At 37.9% G+C, this 19,745-nt stretch overlaps 2 protein-coding genes across 6 annotated transcripts in view; one reads left to right on the top strand and one right to left on the bottom strand.

Annotated features, from left to right (window-relative positions):
- Window positions 1–19,745, bottom strand: part of LOC134534890 (procollagen-lysine,2-oxoglutarate 5-dioxygenase) — an 89,851-nt gene that overhangs the window by 6,296 nt on the left and 63,810 nt on the right. For all 4 annotated transcript variants that reach the window (XM_063373565.1, XM_063373564.1, XM_063373567.1 and 1 more), the window contains 5 exons: window positions 9,961–10,099; window positions 8,674–8,856; window positions 6,564–6,668; window positions 3,689–3,835; window positions 16–144 (listed from right to left, as the gene is read on the bottom strand). In XM_063373565.1, coding sequence (XP_063229635.1) covers window positions 16–144; window positions 3,689–3,835; window positions 6,564–6,668; window positions 8,674–8,856; window positions 9,961–10,099 — 703 coding nt within the window. The remainder of the gene's footprint in view (window positions 1–15; window positions 145–3,688; window positions 3,836–6,563; window positions 6,669–8,673; window positions 8,857–9,960; window positions 10,100–19,745) is intronic.
- LOC134534894 (immunoglobulin domain-containing protein oig-4-like) lies at window positions 11,059–16,020 on the top strand. 2 transcript variants are annotated; one of them, XR_010075552.1, is made up of 4 exons: window positions 11,076–11,271; window positions 11,902–12,051; window positions 15,220–15,588; window positions 15,676–16,020. XR_010075552.1 is itself a non-coding variant. In XM_063373571.1 (3 exons), the coding sequence occupies exons 1-3, from the start codon at window positions 11,086–11,088 to the stop codon at window positions 15,376–15,378; spliced, it is 495 nt and encodes a 164-aa protein (XP_063229641.1). In that variant the 5' UTR covers window positions 11,059–11,085; the 3' UTR covers window positions 15,379–16,020. The 2 variants fall into 2 exon arrangements, 1 of the variants encoding a protein (XP_063229641.1); XM_063373571.1 differs by having other exon boundaries at window positions 11,059–11,271; window positions 15,220–16,020.

A 19,745-nucleotide genomic window follows, 5' to 3' on the forward strand; every position in this document is an offset into this window, starting at 1 on the left:
AAAAGACACTGTTACCTGGTAATCAATGTTGTGCCGGTTAAGGGCGATATTGATGGTGTAGGTAGAGGAGTCGTGATGCGGGCGCAGAAATGGCTGCTCGTCCGGCCTGTACCGAACTACGAAGTTCATGAGGGCACGAGGCGGCTATAAAATGTTACACACACAAAAACAATTAACACCTTATTTGTTAATAAAAAAAACCATTATGCAAAATTAAATTTTATAATGATTTTACACCTTTCACACCACCACAAATACTAGGGAAAACAGCAGGAAGGAATATAAAAACCAATATATGCGTGGAATCCATGCATAACAGAACTGAAACTTCTTGCTAATTAGGTATAGAGATAAATTATTAGTATTTTTTGTTGTGTACCAGAGATAGTGACGGAGAATAGTAAGGATACGGATATGATCTGAAATTAAAAAAATTAAAAAAAAACTTTTTCCGCTGCCTGTACTCTAGCATCCGTTCACTGGTACTTTTTGGCACCTCTTTTGGCGGTTTATTCACAGGTTGCCTTCTATAATACCTTTAATCTGCTTCTACCATTTTATTATTTTTAAGCATAAAAAAAAACGAAAGAACAAAAAAATACCCTAATCGAAAATAAATTATACTTATAAAGTCTACCTCACAAGTCTATAAGTGTTTTTGACATTTCAAAACGCAGTGTTCACAAACCAAAAATTAATTAAATTTATACAGCTAACCTCTTAGTCTTCCCATTCGACCGCTAGCGCATGCGTTGGAGTGGCGTCGCCACTGACACACTCTCCTCTACCGGTTCCCCCACCACGTACCTAACTACTCCCCTCATGCAATAAGAATTTTCGTAACGGTCAAAAATTGTAGCCTCCTCAGCAAAGATGTTTAACTTTAAAAATTATTTTGTATTAACATATTAGGACCACTATTATCATCCTGTCAGTGGTGAAGGTAGTTAAATGTTGCAGTACATACTTTTACCAGTCGATTTTGTGAATGTAATACACCACTGACCGGCAGTGTTGAGGGCTACAGAGGGGGAAAGGAACTGGTAAATGCTCCTCGGCTCTGTGTCGGTTACTAATGTTGTTTGAGCTGTTGGGTGGTATTGTCCTGTCACGGTGCCATTCAGGTTTGAATCAACACGGACTGATTCCTACACATGGTAGGATCAAACCAGCCTTTGAGCTGATAACCATCTGTCTGTCATACATACATACATACTTTAATATAAAATTAAGTGGTTTAAAATACAAAGGTTGTATTTTAAAGTGAACTCGAGTGAATGACAATGCCCCGTTCACCTAAAGCCAAGACCTCAATCATGTTATATTTCCAGATAACCAGAGCAGAGACCCTGTGAACTCCAGGTCACATCTCTCTGTACCTGGAAAAATGCTTCAACTTCCTTCCAATTCCTTTCACTACAAGCTACACCAAACACCAAGGTATCCTTCCCAAACACAGGGAGACCATCATATTGAATTAGGAACTATATTTAATTGACTCTTGTCTGGTTTTCAAACAAATATTCTGCCACAGTGGTTGAACAGTCAGACCACCCACCACCCACCAAGGTAATTCAAGAAAACATGCAGGCATTTCCCAGAGTTCGTAGGTTTTCTCAAAGTACCTCTGTTTCCCCCACCCACTCATTCCATTAGTATCTCATAAACTTTCATCATCTCTCATGACCTCAATGTCGAAGTCACATTAAGCTCAATCCATTTGTATTCCATTTCCAAACAGGTGTCACAATGGTACGCGGTCAGATTGACTAACAAGGCTTATAATGACTGAAGAGAAGCAAATGTCTCACCTGAGTCAACCTTAAAGCATTTTTTCGTGGATATCATCACAGACAATGAAAATTCAGTTGTTTACTTAAAGCTGTTTGTGAACATACAAGCTAAAACGTAAATGTAGGATTTAATGTCACACGGATACGCACAGAGGCCTATGACGCCAAACTCAAAATAACAGTGGGCTTCGAACCACTTAGATTGCATATCTAGTGCTCAGAAACTACAGACTTGCTGGGGTTTGGGACTGAACTTGCAACCCATGACACATTACAACATTAGCAAATACTACCACAGAGGACTCTAGCAAACAAAAGTGATTGCAAGATAATTATTTAATGATTTAAAAAATATTATTAAATTTATTTCTTTTAATTTTTAGTGATACTACAGGTACCAAATGTAATTTCACCTGAATCCCCACAAAACATCTGTACATGGTGCACAGTAAAATAAAATTGCATAACAGAACACTGAATATTTACAAATTATAAACACAACCACAATGTGCCAGAATATATAATACAGTGCAGGGTGACTACATTAAACTGCTATCTCAGTACTGACCACCACTTATATGCTCAATTATAGTACATACTCAGGCCCCAAGGGAAGTACACACAAAGAGAGCTGTATACAATCTACATACTTGTAGCACACACTTTGTCAGTACTGTTGTGATTGGCAATTAGGTTGTAACAACCCAGATTACAGACTTCCCAAAGACAATCCAGTAATAATTATTTGTTATAAATTTTTGTCATATTTCAGGTTAGGTTATCAAATGATGTAAAGTTTTTCCTTATAGAAGTAATTTTGAACTGACCATGTCATGTATTGTGAATGTAATTCACCTTTACTTGCTTGCGGGCACTAGAGGAAGCTTCGTGGAGGAAGAGGGGGAGTAGGGCTTTACACATGACACGCCGTGGAAACTTTCAACCTCTGTCGGCACTGATATTCTCTACAACAGCGTAAGTCAACAAAATATTTTCAGCACCGGCTTACCTGCTAGACCCTCCAATGTATTAATATGATAAAGTATTTGTGCGCTTGTTGGCTTTTGTCACTCGTTTATGCATCGAGCTTCGTCCGGGTGTTCGGAGACGACGCGGACCTGATCAGCTTCACCACGCGTGCGTCGACTGCATCTCTCCACGGTCCGCGCAGCGTCCGTGTACGAGCGCATCCCGACGAGCCCCGGCTCCACATCGCAACAGGCCACGGACGTGCGATTAAAATTGAAACGTGCCTGACAAACAGCAATCCTACCAGTGAACCTAAAGTTTAATTCCACTATTACTAGTAGCGTCCTGAGGGGACTGACATCCCGACAGCCTGAGGATATGCTTGTCCGGTAAACCATACCAACGCCTCACTTGCCACATGGTGACGTAATGCCCCGAGATCACAGAGTCTCAGCAACTGCATCAAAGAAGTGGAATAGGAAGCTTTTCTACGTAATGAGTATTATCAACAGGAGTACGTCTGGTGTTCAAAGCTCTTCGTGAATACGTATTGACTGAAATTTCCGTGCAGCAGCAACCACTAAGCAGCTCTGTACGATGCATACGTGCAGTTCTAAAATGTTGGTGTTGCAGGTGCAGCTAAAAGAGTCCCCGCTACGAGGCCATTGTGCGAGACGCCACTCCTGCCACCACCGATAACGTGTGCGGAGGCCTTACGCTCGTGTAGCCAAGGAACACGCGTTGCTGCAGCGGCTGCACGTACTCCTCAAGGAAGAAGTCCCACTGGCGGTCGAGGTCTACCTGCTTCATGTGGATGTCGCGGGTGGGCACCGCCTCGTAGCCCCCCTCGATGCGCTCGTCCTGGGCAACAACAAGAGGAGGCAAAGGGCGTGAGGGGGCGGGGTGGGGAGGGGGTGGGTACGCACGTCGTGGACGTAGCCCGTGAAGACCAGCTCCTGCAGCGGCCGCACGTACAGCCGCAGCATCTCCATCCAGTGGGGCTCCAGGCCGACCTGCTTCATGTGGATGTCCCGGGTGGGCACGTTCTCGTAGCCTCCGTCCAGCCGGGGGTCCTTAACACAGAGCCCATCTAACCACGGGTCCCAGTCACAGACATCAGCGGCAACATTTTCCTTTTTTCCACTACTAAATTTGAGATAGGTTGATATACATTTAAAAATGCTCGTTTTTCGGAAAAAGTATTTTTCAGGAAAATTTTCTGATAATTTACTGCTGAACCGGAAAATTTCCCAAGTTATACTTTCACAGGAAACGACAAATTTTATCCAACCTTTTCCATGCATACGTTACCAAATAACAAAAAGAAGTGAGACATTAGATGGCGAATAAAGACCAAAATTTTCTGTTATGAGCGGGGAATACGGTTGCGGAAAGGATAGTTCGTTCAATCAAATACAGTTTTTATTTGTTACCTAATGTGTACGCTGTTTGTTAGGTCGTAACATTTTTACTCTCTCCACTGAAGCTGAGCTCGACAATGGTTTTTTTTCTACATCTCGTCTCTTACCGCGCACCTCTGTCCCAACACTGCTCGCTCGTCCGTCTAATGTACAACAATCCCCAATGCTCAATGCACCAAATCTTCGCACATGCGAAGTCCACCGCTTACCGAACTCTATCGCTCACAGAGGGTTAACTCAATCTCTTCACTTTACTTCCCTCGCCTCCTTCTCCGTTCATATGCCTGCCAAGACCTGCCCTGGAAAGGTCTCGCAGCCCCCCGAAGTGTCGTGTCATCAGAATCCCCAACTTATTCCCAGAACAGTGGCGTCCTAGTTACGGTACTTCACGCAGACGGGGCTCTGGGAACATTCCGAACCCTCGGGAGCAGCAAGAACTCTCTGGGCTCAATGGGAAAGAAGGGAAAGGGGATTAGGAGGTGCCGCTGCTAATTGGATTAGGCGTGTAGTAGTAATGAGGAACAGGCGCTACTTGCATCGCATCCCACCCGCAGGTAGGCGCGCGGACAGACTGGCCAGCATCGTTGCTAGAGTCCTCGCAACAGTACTAAATACATCTGAGCATACTCCACAGTTATATAACTACTTTTTAGCTTGAAAGTTTAATTTGCCTGGTCTCTAAAATAATAGTAATGTAAAATTTTATACGTGGTACATGGAATTTGTAATATAGAACAAATACTTAACACTATACACGCATACAGACTACAGCCTAAAAAGATACTATTATTTAGTATATTAAAATTTTCTCAATTTATGTAAATCTGTATTGGAAAAAAAGGAAAATTTTTATGGAAAATATGTGGTTATGTTTTCCCACTCACATCCATATACACCTTATAAAATAACTTATTTTCTGCTGATTGGTAGGTAACAACAATAATAACTTTTTCCTCTCATTAGTTGGTAGAGGGTAGCGCATGGGTCTTAGCTGATTATTAAATGTAAAATAAGCCATTAGTTGGTAAAGAAAACATTTAAAGACTAGATGAAAGTCAATTACAGACGACTTACACTCACGGCTACGACCATATGCGGGGAAGGGGGGGAGATAAGGGATATATCCCCTCTTCCCCCTGAATCCTAAAATATGTATCATTCCCAACAACAAAAGGAAAGAATTAGAAAGCAAACAGCAGGCAAAGAGGTTCTATCACGCCCCCTTCCCGCTGAAATGAAATTCTGCATACGTTTCTGCTCTAGGAGACCAATCAACAGTTGAAAAGCAGAGAGAATATATTACATCACAGGCAATTGCCTAACAATCCTAGAGCCTGCAGGAATTACAAAGATGAGTTAAAGGGTTATTAAGGCTGTATAAAACAAGAAGTTGAATGTGTTAATTGCCTACCTGAAAAGTTTGTTCTTAACTTTTATTTTGACTTTTGAGAGAAAAGTGTGTGGTTGTAAAAAAACAAAAACTATAAAAAGAACTTGAGCAAGACTATACTTATTCAGCAATTCACCCAAAACATAAAACTAGACAATAAAGTACACAATAACATACTATATGCCATCATGTCTAAGAAATGGGCAGCCCTGGGTGATGGCTGTGTTTGTCGACATGTTTCCAGTGGGCTGCCGTCGGCAGGACGAGTGTGTCGCAGAAGAGTTTAACAAACATATTTTCTTTTAGATTTAGTAAATGGTAACAAAACTGTTTCAGCAATAAACTATTATTTAAAATTTTGTTCATCTTAATTTGATGAAATGACTTACTGTTCATAAAAATACACAATGACAGACTTAAAAACACATTAGCATTATTGGAAATGTCATACAAATTTTCACAATTAGATTAAATTTTTAAACGAACGAAAAATGCAGCACTAGCGTTACTTCACTAATGCTAGCCTGGGAGTGAGGAGTGAGGCGCTCATAGATTCCCTCCTCTTTTAATACACTGAGTGCCCCACTCCTTAACATTGCACTTTTAGCTACGCTCTGATAAGTCATCGTCTTTGACCTACCCTACCATATGTAAATTAGTTTCACTTAAAAAAATATTAATCAGTATTACATCTATAAATTATTATAAAACAAAACTTTATCAATGAAAGTTTTCACAGCCAGATAATTAAAGATATTAACCCATCATTTAAGGAATTTTCAGTAATCACATAATACAATTTTAAACACATTTAAATATGTAGTTTATTATTACCACTATCATAAAAGCTTAACTATTTTTTTTAGGATGAGTTCGCAAGTATATAAAACAATTAAACTAATTCTCTATTATACTTACGGTATTAAGCCACAAATTAAAAACCCTTGTTTAAAATATGTGGAAATATATTTTGGAACACTGATTGACTACCTTGTTTGTACCGTCCGACCACTGCCCGTAGTCTTCCATTATCTCGATGAACTCTTTGCAGAACCTGGACGTGACTATAGGGAACCAATAGACGTCTGGGCATGGCTGCAAAAATTTGAAATACACACAGACATGATATAAAATATGATACCAACAAAATAACTGCATTCATTAAACAGAGAAACAAACTTGGTGTTCTACAATCTGAAGCAGGTACAACATTACATTACCTCAACAAGGAGACAAGCAAAACCTTTATTAGCACTGAACAGTTACAGTCTATTCTTAATTATTTGTATCACCTGAAATAAAATTTAAAAAATACTCGGGAAAATAATTTATCAGAGTTAAAACAAGAAATTTTTATTGAGGGCCTCGTCTAACCAGGCACAGAAACGAAGTGCAGAGCTTCAAGAAAAAACCACAACACTGTTTTAAAAATTGTTCAAGATATCCTCGTGATGCCTGTTTTACGAAAAGCATTTACGTACACTCTGAGAGCAGGTGAGTACTTCAGTTTCCGGATTTCAATTTTAACTGTATTTTTATAAACATGGAAATGGCTAAATTGAGTGTTTTTTCCAATCAATTTTTAGGAATGAAACATTGAGTATAGATTCTTGAAATACCTAACTAAAATGAATTTGCAATACATCTTTACATTCATTTTTCCATCATTTGATGTTATGGTTGCTGCTCAAATCTCACAGCTGCCCTGTGCACGACAAGAAGATTGCATGCCAGTCCAGAGGCGACACAGCGCTAGAAGCACCAGCAAGCGTAGCACTTATCATCCCGCCTTACCAACACAAACACACCCCTGACTAGGCGGGGCCCTTAAAAGGGTAGTTTAGGGTAGCTACCTGGCTGGAAGCGAAAGATCTACAAGATCAGGGGTGCTAAGGGTAACACTAGCTCATGTGTGCAAGAGGCACTAAACTGGCATGCAGTTTTCGCACCGCTAACGTGTCTTAATGGGACTTTATGCTGTCACATGACATTTTATGGCAGAATGCCACATACCATGCCGCCCTATACTACTTACAATACTGCGTAAAAAAATTTTCATGCATAAAACTTCTACAAAAACAACCATTTTACCATTTTTCACTGCTCAAAAAATACACCTTAAAAGCAAAACCATAAAACGAAACTTTTATATCGTAGCTTAACAAACAACACTGCCTTAGTGAAATTTTTTTTTTAAATTTAATTTAGTTTTTTGTTTCTCCATGGAAACATAAGCATTTAGTGTCATCTCACTGCGTGTTTTGCCAAAAATCCAACAGAATGCACTCTATGGTCTTTTTTCTAACATTGACTATCATTCAGTTCTAGAATGGCGCATAAAGTTATTAAGTTCTCTTGAAAATTTCGCTTTTTGTCACGTAGGTGGTGTTTTTTCTTAAGAGAAAATATACAATTGAAATAGCTCTTAAATGCTATTTGTCATAGGCGTAACTAGGATTTATTCGAGGGGTGTCCGTTCATATTTTTAAGAAATTATATGTACAATATTTAAATTAATGCAACTGAATTAATATAATGATCAAAAACATTTTTTTCCATGTTTAAAATAGTTTAATGGAATTTTGTAAGAAATTAAGCCGCAGTGTTACAGTCACTACCCAATGCCCAATTATGTTAAGCAAAAATCAAACACAATCAAAGGTGAGTTGTACTGATTAAGCACCACGATTCGAAAATTGAAACTGACCAGTCACAAACCAATCACTGCGATTTGACTTTGTTTAAGTTGGCTTACCAATTGGGCTGCTCAGTTATGTTATCTCGCTCGTTACTCGGTGCGAACTCGGTGAGAAACTTCAGAAAACGAGCTTCAAATGACACGAGCGTTCACAATTTTCTTGAATTTATTTAAGGGTAGAGGGGGTTGGGGGAGGGGGGGTTTGAAATTCCAAAACACCCCTTCCTGGGTATGCCTATGCTATTCGTAATCAGCCACCTTTAAGAAATCTTCAGCAGTTTTTAACTGGCACATTCACACCTGAAGCTCAGCATGTCATTTTCATGGCCCAGCCACGCAGCCACCTTAAACTCAAATAGCAATTTTGTGATTGGTAGGCGAAAAGCTGACGCGAGAACTGACCTGCTGAGCTGTTTTGTTGGGATTGAAGTTCTCCGTGTAGTTCTCGTGGATGTAGCGTTGCTCCCAGTCCCAGCGGTTGTCAAACACCTGGTATATCTCACTGTTTGTTTTGGTTATGTCGTAGTTGTCTGAATTAACCAGGTGGCCAAAATCCATCCGATTGCTTACATACATAAATACATCCTGTAAAAAATAAATTTAGTTGGACAACATTAAATATTGTATACAACACCAACAAAAAATATAATTTCCACTTTACGTTATAAATAAAATATCTTAGAGCAATATGTTGGTAGAAAAGTTTTTGTGTGCCTTACAGGAATAAAAAAAAATTGATACACTATGTTTGTAAACCAACAAAGGGTACCTAATACTACCTAACAGAAAGAGAATATGCATGCAAGGATGTAGCCAGGATTTTATTTCAGGGAAGAAGGGGAAGGGATATTTTTTTGAATTTCATTTGTCAGGACACACTATTTGAAGTGCTACTATAAAAACAAAAACTACCTCTATTCCTAAGAATTCCAGAATGAGGAAGGGTGGGTTAAATCACATAACAGACTTTTGGGTGTAATGACATATCAGATCTACCATGGTGCAGGTACCCTACTGTAATCATAATAACTTGTAATTGGCAGTTGGTTAAGTTTAAATAAGTTTAAGTTTAAATAAATGAATTAGCTTAAAATCTATTTGTCAATGCTTGAAGAGCATGTGATAGATTGCCAACTGCAAGTTCTGAGATGTATAAAAATATAGTAATAACTTCATTCCTAAAACTTCAACACTGTACACAAAATACTTTTGTGGATCATTTACTAATGCATTAGTTGAGTTTAAGTCTCTCATGAGGTAAATGTAGAAACATCATTGTAGTAATTTCATCCTTTCGCTGATGATAACAGACTTAAAATATTTTTTTTTTCTATTTGAAAATGATTCCCAAAAACTATAAAGGAGTGGTGGAGGGGCTGGATGAAAATACAATAGTCTATGCACCAGAAAGGAAGTTCTCCGAAACAACTTTAGGTATTTTTCAGGGTAATCAAGGATGTATTTTAATATTTGAGTCCATAATTGTGAAACAGAAATGAGATGGCACAGTAATTCGAAGTTGGCAGATTAAATAAGGCAAAAAGGTTCCACACTTCTAAACAGCCACCGCATTTTACTACTCCTATAAAATACACTATAGCTTTCGTTTAGCAGACACTGTCCAGGTGGGCAAATAATGTACCCACTAAAAAAAAAAAAAAAAAAAATACAAGAAAATGGGTGGCTCACCTTTTCTCTCATGATGGCACAGAACGCCATGTCTGGATCCAGGTCACTCAAAGTGTACGATGGTCGAGTGTCAGTGTTGGCGATGATGGAGCCATTCACCAGATAGCAGCCACTTATGTACGGCACGTTCCACACACCTCTGAAACACAAAAAAGACGCTTGTGAACATTTTGAAATAAGTATCTGTTTAATTATTAAAAAAAGAAAATGTACATGTTCTTAACACTATTAAAGATTCAGAGGAGTGTATAAGTATGTGCTGTACTTGTCTCCCAACTCCTACACCAGTGATGTGTGGCTGAATTCATTACATCTTATTTTATCTTTGCAATTGAGTATTTTTTTAAATTTCGTTAGATGTCGGTAACAGACAATATCTTTGAACCTGTGAAAAAATATATTTATTTATTTATTTATTTATTTATTTATTTGATTTGTAACATGCCACACCAACAGCACAAGGCTCCAACGGTGGGCACAACATTTAAGAAAAGTACAAAACAAATACAGTAATATTATTAATACTAGAACAGAACAAATACTAGAACAAAACAATTACAAGAACAAAACAAATAGTAGGACAAAAATACAAGAGACAACACAACACAACATACAAATATCCATATGAATACTTAAAATTCAAATAATTACTTAAACTTACAAAAAAGTTTAATGAGAGTAACATGGTTTTATATATATATAAAAAATTGTTAGATTAATTTAAAGTACAATTATATAAGATATATAAAATATCAGTTATAACGAGAATTTTACTTGGTGTTGTGTGTTATTCAATATTCACACCCCCTCCCTTCTGAATGCTTAAAACTTCTGAGCGAGATGATAAACTCTTGCATCTGCACGGAAGGCACACCAGCACGCTCGATGGGGTAGGACGTGCACAACTCGTGAAACGAGCGCGGGACGAAGAGAAAGGAGAGGTGTGCAAAGTTGTTGCGCCAGCCCCCCGCGCCGGACCTGCCAATCATCGGGATTCGCGCCGAGAGCACCGATCATCCAATTGAGGCGGCCCCCTCCCCCCCTTCCCCGTCCCGCGGGAGGGTGAAGAAGGGAACTGGCGTGAGAGGGTCCGGCCACGAGGGGGCGACACCTCCGGCTGGACCCATGGACGCGAGATGTGCGCTGGCGCTGGGCCTCCTCGTACTGCTGGCCGCCGGGCCGGCCTCGGGCGCCCGGGGCGGAGGGGGCGGAAAGTCCCGTGGCACCGGGCGCAAGGGCTACGGCTCGCGCATGCCTGTGCTCATCCAGCACCGAAACACCGCCAGCGCCAACTACTACGACCACAAGGACGTGAGTAGCGCGACTCCAACCAGACATGACGTTGGACAGAAATGGCATAACGGCACAACACAGGATTTAAATTTTGAGAGGACCCAGTTCGACTCTCAATCCAGCAGTGGTAGATTCAGAAGCTCTTGATAAGGGGGTGGTAAGAAGAAGGGGACCAGTGCCACTCAAGTTCAGGTGTTATTTTTTTTTTTTAATTTCCCCCCTACATATGCTATTTCATCCAAAGTAAAATGAGATCAACTTACTGTTTTAAGGCCTTCTGATTTCAGTTTTCACTGGTTTCCAAAAATCTCTACACGCAACTCCTCGTTACAAATTTCTCTGAATTGTGCTGTCCCTAACGACCTTGTCCACAAGACAAACAAAAAAAAATCTAAAGACTAAAATATTTATGCTCGTCATTGTGAAAAAAATTATAAAAAGTGTTGAAATTCCATTCCTATCCTGCTTCTTTTGGACCATGTTTGTTTTGTCTAGTGGTCAGGATGTCTTGAGAATTTCCTTCCCAGGTTATGAAACCGGACATTATGGTAGTACTGCCGCGATATCTCATCTCGGCGAGAATTCACGCCAAACAAGAGATCCATCCGCACCGAAGACCGCTTCCTTGTGGCACTGTTCTGTTCGCAGGGAGCGAGGATAGTCAAGTCGTCCCACTTTGAGCTGGACTACATGCTCGGTCGCAAGATAACCTTCTTCTGCATGGCCCAGGGCCTGCCCCGGCCGCACATCACCTGGTTCAAGGACGGCATAGAGCTCTACGCCCACAAGTACTTCCAGGTCCTGTCACACACACGCGCTCCGCGTCTTCTGCGACATGGATGGTCCGGTCTAGGCTTTCCTTCGCCTGGGTCAAGGATCACGATTATCCCCCCCCTCCCTTTCCCCTTCGACAGCAATGAAAAATACCCGACATAATCAGTGTACATTACATGTTCAATTTTTAGTTAAATTTCACCAAGCCCCATACCAGTTTACCAGTTGTTAGGTGCCCATTTTACTTCACCTACTGTATTTATAGCTATAATCTAGTGTTCAAGTGACAAAGGAAACACAAAGAATAAAAAAAAAACATAGCTTTAACCGCGTTTCATGGCCTCTGCCCAAGCATGCTGCGGAAACTTCACTCACGAGAAACTGAGTATCAACGATCTCCATTGAAAACATTATAATTAATAATGGGTAATACTGAAATATTAAGAGATATTGTAATGTTATTTTTTTCATTTCACCCTTTTTTTTAATTTGCGATTAAACTTTTGGCCCATCTCGCTCCCCTTCTAACACGGCAACCAGGGCCTGCCCCCCTGCCCCTAGATCTGTCCCTGGTCTCAAGTTCCGGAGGACCTGAGTTCGAATCTCCGTCCCGCCACCCAGATTTTGGTTTAATACAATTCTTTGGACATACCCCATTACAGTTTTGCACTGTTTTTCATGGGAAAAAAATTTCAAGAATGCAAAAATAAGAAACCCTGGACAAAACAGCGAACAGATGGACCCAAAGATGAAACTAAACAGGTATTATGGGCAACACAACGACCAGAAGCACAGACGGACACAGCCTGTGGAATTCCACGGAAGGAATTTAGTCATGAAAAAAATAACAGCAAGTACAAACACAGTGGGCTAACAATGATGAGACAAATTCACCAAGAACAGTAAATGCAGACAGACAACAATCCTGGACAAAACAGCAAACATACGAACAAAACGATGAAAATAAACAGGTTGGCACTGTTGTTATTGTGTTGTCAATAATACCGGTTTAGTTTCATCGTTGTGTCCATCTCGTTCGCTGTATTGTCCAGGGTTTCTTATTTTTTGCATTCTTGAATTTTTTATCCACGACAAACAGTGCAAATCTGCAAATGGCACATGTCCAAAGAATTGTATTAAATCAAAATTCCCTGCTGTATGAATCATTTTAAGATTGTAACCTGATTCCAGTTTTCCCCACAATTTCTAGAAATCACTTAATGCATATGCTAACTATACACCAAGTCAGATTCTTTACCCAGTATCCCTGGCCTACGATGTATTACCATCTCTTAACAACCTAGCTGTAGATGAGACATTAAGCAGAAAAATAAAACTTTCACAATGATATTAGCACGTGCTGACATGGCCATAGCCAGAAGGAGGCTCCAGTATATCCATGACGACATGTTTTACTAGTAAGATTTCTTTATAATTGAATTTTAAAATAAAACATTATCACCGTAAAATCTCAGAAAATAGTGAACTTTTAGAACTCCTTAGAAATTTTAGTAAATGATTTTGCTTGAGAAAAGAAAACACAACATTCAATATTTTGGTTTTTATTTAATTGTTTTCAATGCTTTGTTCTATTTGTTTGATGATTTCATTAAAAAATATTCATAAAAAAATTTATATTAATGTTATTTTATATATGAAACTCACGTTTCAAGTTTGTATGAAAGACAGGCTTACAGTAACACGTATGCAAACAGGCATTAACTAACTTGGAAAAACAATTCCTCCGCTTCTGTGTATAAGACATGTCGAGCTATAATGAGGAGGAAATACATTATTGTAGCCCAATTACAATAATCCTTGCGAAAATAATCTCTCTGTATGAAGCTAAGTTGCTATAATTTTCTTATTCGGTCTTCGCTTGTGTTTTTTTTAATCCTCGAATGAAAGAGCCCGACCTCCCCATGGCTACATCCATGATGCTAATTATTTAAATTTATTTAAATTGCCTACAACGGTAGGCAAATTTATTCAATGTAATTAAACATTACAATGATAAGAAAAAAATTTAATCATCAACTAAAAAAAAATAAAAAATCACATGTTTTAAAATTTACTTTATTTTCTGACAAAGTGATTTCCTGAATAATCATTTGAAAAATAACGAATGCATGAAAATACACCATCTGCAGTTAAATTTTATTAATACCTGTACATATATAAATAATGAAATAACATGTACAAGGTCTAATTTGTGTAAATTCATAAGTAAACTGTAATAGTCTATTATTCTGTCTTAGAACAATGTTTTCATTAATAACTTACAAATTAAACATTTTCAAGGGGAACTGTACAGTATTGTTAACATAGTGACATTTGATGTGCAAACTTATGAGAGTTTTCGATCAGCAATGAAAGACATAGGCCCACAAACCCTGTTACTAAAAAAACCTCAATTTATAGTAAATATTTTCTGTCGCACTAAATGCGTACAATTGCATAAAAAATAATTGTACCATAGTATTTACCTATTCTGATTTTTTATTAATTAAGTCTCACTTTGTCTATTAGTGATGGGTTGATTCCAGTACTTTTGTTACAATTCCAATGTAATTCTGTTAATGTCCTTATTGTTTCTTCAATGATTCTTTGTATTATGAGTAGCTGAACATTACTTTCACAATGCATATTTATTAATATGTGAGTTTTCAATGCTGAGATTTTTTTTTACTTAAGTTATAACTATGTATATAATTACTCAGATAATTCTGGCAAAAGCTTTTAATCATTAATGTGTACCTTACACATAATTAGCCTAGTGCTGACCTGACAAATTTAAGGAAGGGTGAGGGGTGAGGGGTAAAAATTGGCATTCTGGCCTTTCTAGATAAATTTTGGGTGGGAGAAAAAAAATTCTTTCATTCCTCATCAATCTATCTCCTCCTTATTCCTCCAAAACTGTTAGAAAACTAACTCTCTTGATGTTTTGTAAACAGAGCCGTTAGCCTTTGTAAAGATGGCCCTAAATAGTCTTTCTTTCGACAAGTCATGAATAAAATACTAGCAGAGGTGTTAAAATTTTCTGTCCATTGCATGCATTGTGGCCAGTACATACATACATACATACATACATACATACATACATACATACATACATACATACATACATACATCTGACATCTGCTCGTGTGCACAGCAAGTTCTAAAACAGAGGTGCTTTCCTTGTCTAAACAGGTGCACGAATGGCCGATCGGCAACGACACCATGAAATCGAAGATGGAGATCGACCCGACCACTCAGAAGGACGCCGGCTATTACGAGTGCCAGGCCGACAATCAATACTCCATCGACAGGCGGGGATTCAGGACAGACTATGTCATATACACCTACTGAAGGCCGGAGCACGGTTGCGAGCGACACTGCGACACCAGCATGCTTTTTGACAGTTCGCAACGCAGCTATGAACAGTTAATACAATTAAGGACAACTCGCATGCACACGTCATCACAGCTTTAAAAAAAAATATTGTAAAAAATGTATGATTTTGTAAATCACACATTTATCAAAACTTTAAAATAATTATTTTTCTAGGAAATTAGATTGGTAAGTACAAATTGCATAACCAATTTTAAAAGAACACAATAAAAAATTTTAAAAATTAATTTTAATTTCTTGGTTTACCTATTTCAGATTTTTATCGCTAAGAAGTAACTCCAAACTGCCTCAACAGTGCAAAAGTTACTGAAATCGCTCTAAAGGTACATCCTGTGATGTGTGAATTAACTTTTAAAAACATTATAGATGTAAATATTTTTTTAAAAAATTATGTTATATTTGGTGTCAATGCAAGAAAAACCACAGAAGTTTGGTATAAATTATTATGAAATGTTTTAAAAATTGCCACGAGTGTATCCTTAACTCTCTGTAAAAGACTCATCTCTGATGTAGTAAGGAAAAAAGTTTTTCTGCTACCAGTATCAGTCAACAGCAATTTATACTTTCTAGAATTGTTAAATAAAGGAATTCTCTTTCTTAGATGCTAAACAATAGTTTTTTCCCCCCAATAAAACAACTACAAATAAATAGCAGAATAATAACAATAAATCAAGATCGTACAAACAGACCCATGGGTAGCAATGCTAAACAGCAGGAGCATGAAAGAATGTCATGGTTTGTGATATTGAGGAATATCTTACATATGTGCTGATTACCAAACTATTATTCTTGAAGAGCTGTTCGTGAATATTTTCCCTATAATAAGCTAAAAAGAATAAATTATAGACATATAGTGCAATCTAAACCATTAAATTAAAAAAAATAATTGGCACTAGACAAAAATATTTTCATTTCAATATAATCCTGAAAGGGGTGTCATCGATAACTATTCTCGCTGCGAATATTTTTGTGGTTACTTCACTGTTTAGTGGATAGTGTTTGAAGTATGACTACAGGACAATCAGTAACTCTATTCCGCACAATTCCGGGAAGAGTTGTAAATACTCATATTCTCCCCATGGCTAGTCATTTGAGCATTGCATACACAAGTAAACTCATAGCGCATAGTTACAGAATATGAAGTGTTAATTTGGAATGCTATAAAAACCTTAAAACACAATATGTACCAAACAAAGAATTAATCATATAAAACCTTAAACCAATATTCTTTATGTGATCATTTAACACATTTTTATTTTTACCTAAGTATTTATTTATACATTCTAATACAATTTAATTTTTAAATATTCAACACCTTATGGCATTACTGTGTTCACTTACTTGAATGAAGATTCTCATAACATATTTTTATTGGGAGGATCCTAACACGAATGTCACAAATGTAAAATTAAATAATTTTTTTAAAGATTTTTCTCAACAAGTAGCAATATATAATAAAAAAATCAAGACCAAAATAGTCTTTATTAACCAAACGTTTTGAAACACTCTCAAATATTGTTTGTTCTACATACATGGACGTTAAATAAATGATACTGATTAAGAAACTTGTCTGGTCTTAAAACATTTTAAAATAAAAATGTATGATATTTAGTAATGTACATAATAGAAAGGGCATGTAACTACAATTCACTATAACTACTTGTTATAAAATATACATCAACCATGATATAAGATTTGTTGTGAACATGTATCTTACAACCATGTAACCAAGAAAAATATTTTACCAATACATTAATTTTGTTATTTCATACTGAAATGCTCCTAAGAAAGTAATAAGAAGTAAACAAAAATTAGAATGCATGTAGTCGTGACATACACAGCCAATGTGATGCAAATTAAACAAAGACATATATAAATTAAGTTACAGCATCACAATATGAAAACAACACATCGTTAATTTGTGACAAAAAGTAAAATAAAAACTAAATATATAATCTGTATGAATATTGACTCTTACCCCACAGATACACCAACAAAATTATAGAAGCATAAAAACTTGTTTGGAAATCTAAATAACTTTTTGCTCAGTAAAATAAAATTTTGCTAATTAAATACAGATTCTATCAATGTGCTAATTAGTTCTCGATTCATCATTTATCAAGAGCGTATCCAGAGCATAAAGTAGATAAGGTTAAGGGTCAAAAAGGAAGGGAGGAACATCTGGAGTTGAGGGGAACAAAAATTATATAAACAATAAATTTCTGAAATAATAAATACCAACATGTTGGTTGTTGGTATTTAAACACTTTGAAAGAATCTACATACAAAATAGAGGTGTCAGAAGATCCTTCTCCAGTAAAGAGATTGAATTACAAAAAACCCCACTTTGAGCTGTTTACTATTTTAGAATTATAAAGTAGCTGAGGACAATGTAGACACGTAATGCAAATTATTTCATTAAAAACATAGAAAATCAAAACTTTTTATTAAACCTATTATAGAAAAAAACACTACAAAACACAATACATATATACCATTGTTACATGTATCATATGCAAAGTTAATTTGAGGGCATTTTTCATTCAAGTTTGTGCTTTATTCAAGGCCATTTTTAAGATATCTTATATTGAAGGCGATTTTATAATCTGACCATCTGGTAGCCATAAAACTATATTGGTTATCTTATATTCAGGATGGAATTTCAATAAAAAATTTTAAATACTAATTCTTCAATTATGATTCTTAAATAAAAAAAAAAAACATATTGAAGAAGTAGCTCTGCTGATAACATATAACATGAGTAGTTGCACACTTGAGCAAAGATTGTGTCTGTATACAGAGTGAGTCAGTACTTGACAGATAAATTTCGGCTTCACGTTCATTACGAAAACATATTCATGACTTATGGCCTAAAGAGCATCCCAAGGCTTATATATGTTTTTGATATTGGAGCTCAACAATGTTTTCAATGCATAAAAAAAAAAAGTATTTAAGGTAGAACACTAAGTGCCCGAATAATGATTAACTAAACAAAGTTATACAACCACTGCAAAACTTTTCGCTGCCATAAAATGATTTATTTAAATAATCTGAGGTACCATTTATTTGCCACACATTTTTCTGACAACTAATTTTTTTTCGTCAGGAACTTGGAGCCTAAGTTTGTTGGTTGAATTCTGACTGATCCAGTATATATATAATGTTAAGAGCGTAAGCAGGGCCATGGCGCGCTCAGGCTCGGAGCTGGCTGGCAGCCACGCACGGCCACTGACGTGACACATGCCACGCACGCCTGGCGGATTACGAGGGTTGTCGCTATCCCCTCCTTCCCTCCGCTCCCCGCGTGACGCCCTGCCTCGGCGCCGTTACCTGGCACCTGGCAGCGTTTGGGAATCCCGCAGGCAATCGCGCGAGCTGCCAATACACTTCTCAATGTTTCGGACGTCGGGATGAGGCGACCTGTCACATCAACCTTTCTCGACGCTTCAGGCATCGGGTCGGCACGGGATGACACGGCTGGCCCCAGCCGCGCTCGTGACTTCTAGAAGTGGCGCCCTGGGTCTATATAAGCATGGGACGCCGGCCTCCGAGAGTGTTTCCGAGGCGATAGTGCTGCGGGTGCGGCGAAGAGTCTAAGCGAGAGTTCCAGGGTGAAGAGTCTGGGCGAGAGTTTTTAGGGCGAGAGAGTTTCTCAGTAATAGTTTGGTGGCAAGAGTCCCGAGCGAAGCGTCGAGCGGATCCTCGGCAAAGGGAAGTGTGACGGCGGCAACGGAGTGAGACGACAGATTCCCGCGACAGAGGTCCACGAGGAGTGCTGCGGCGAGAGTTGCGTGAAGGGTGTGGCCTAGCAGCGAGGTGTGCGGTGTGTAAAAACCGAGTGACTGGGGAATAAACATTTTTAAGTGTAATTGATTATTTGTTAGTGATGTAAATATTGGCAATCAATAAAACTGTGTAGTAATAAAAACTTTGAATGGGCTACCCATTTACGAACCCAGTAGTTATTTACCCGCGACAATTATTTTTTTTTAAATCGTAACAATACTATCATCTCAAACTGGCTGGTAGAAAACCACCATCGATGTCATCAAATGTTCTAGTGGAAATAAAATTAGTGAAAATCCATAACAGCAAATTGAAGTACTTGATGAAAACCGACTAAACATGGCAAGTGGTGATCCAACAAAAAATGAATCTGTATTATAGAAATGTTTTGATGACTGAATTGTAGAGATAGGATCATATTTTTCTACAATAGAATTTAGAATTTTTGTTTTTGAAGAGTGTCTCAAATCTACTATTCGATTCTGAACCTATATTTCACGAGTCAGAAATAAAATAATGTGCAAAAACACAGTAACCTT

Source organism: Bacillus rossius, chromosome 8, assembly GCF_032445375.1.
Source record: "Bacillus rossius redtenbacheri isolate Brsri chromosome 8, Brsri_v3, whole genome shotgun sequence".
Classification (NCBI taxonomy): Eukaryota; Metazoa; Arthropoda; class Insecta; order Phasmatodea; family Bacillidae; genus Bacillus; species Bacillus rossius.

Coding starts and splice junctions, on each gene's coding strand:
- LOC134534894 (XM_063373571.1), top strand. CDS start 11,086: ATGGACGCGAGATGTGCGCTGGCGCTGGGCCTCCTCGTACTGCTGGCC. Junction 11,272..11,901: donor ACTACTACGACCACAAGGAC/GTGAGTAGCGCG, acceptor TTCTGTTCGCAG/GGAGCGAGGATAGTCAAGTC. Junction 12,052..15,219: donor ACGCCCACAAGTACTTCCAG/GTCCTGTCACAC, acceptor TTGTCTAAACAG/GTGCACGAATGGCCGATCGG.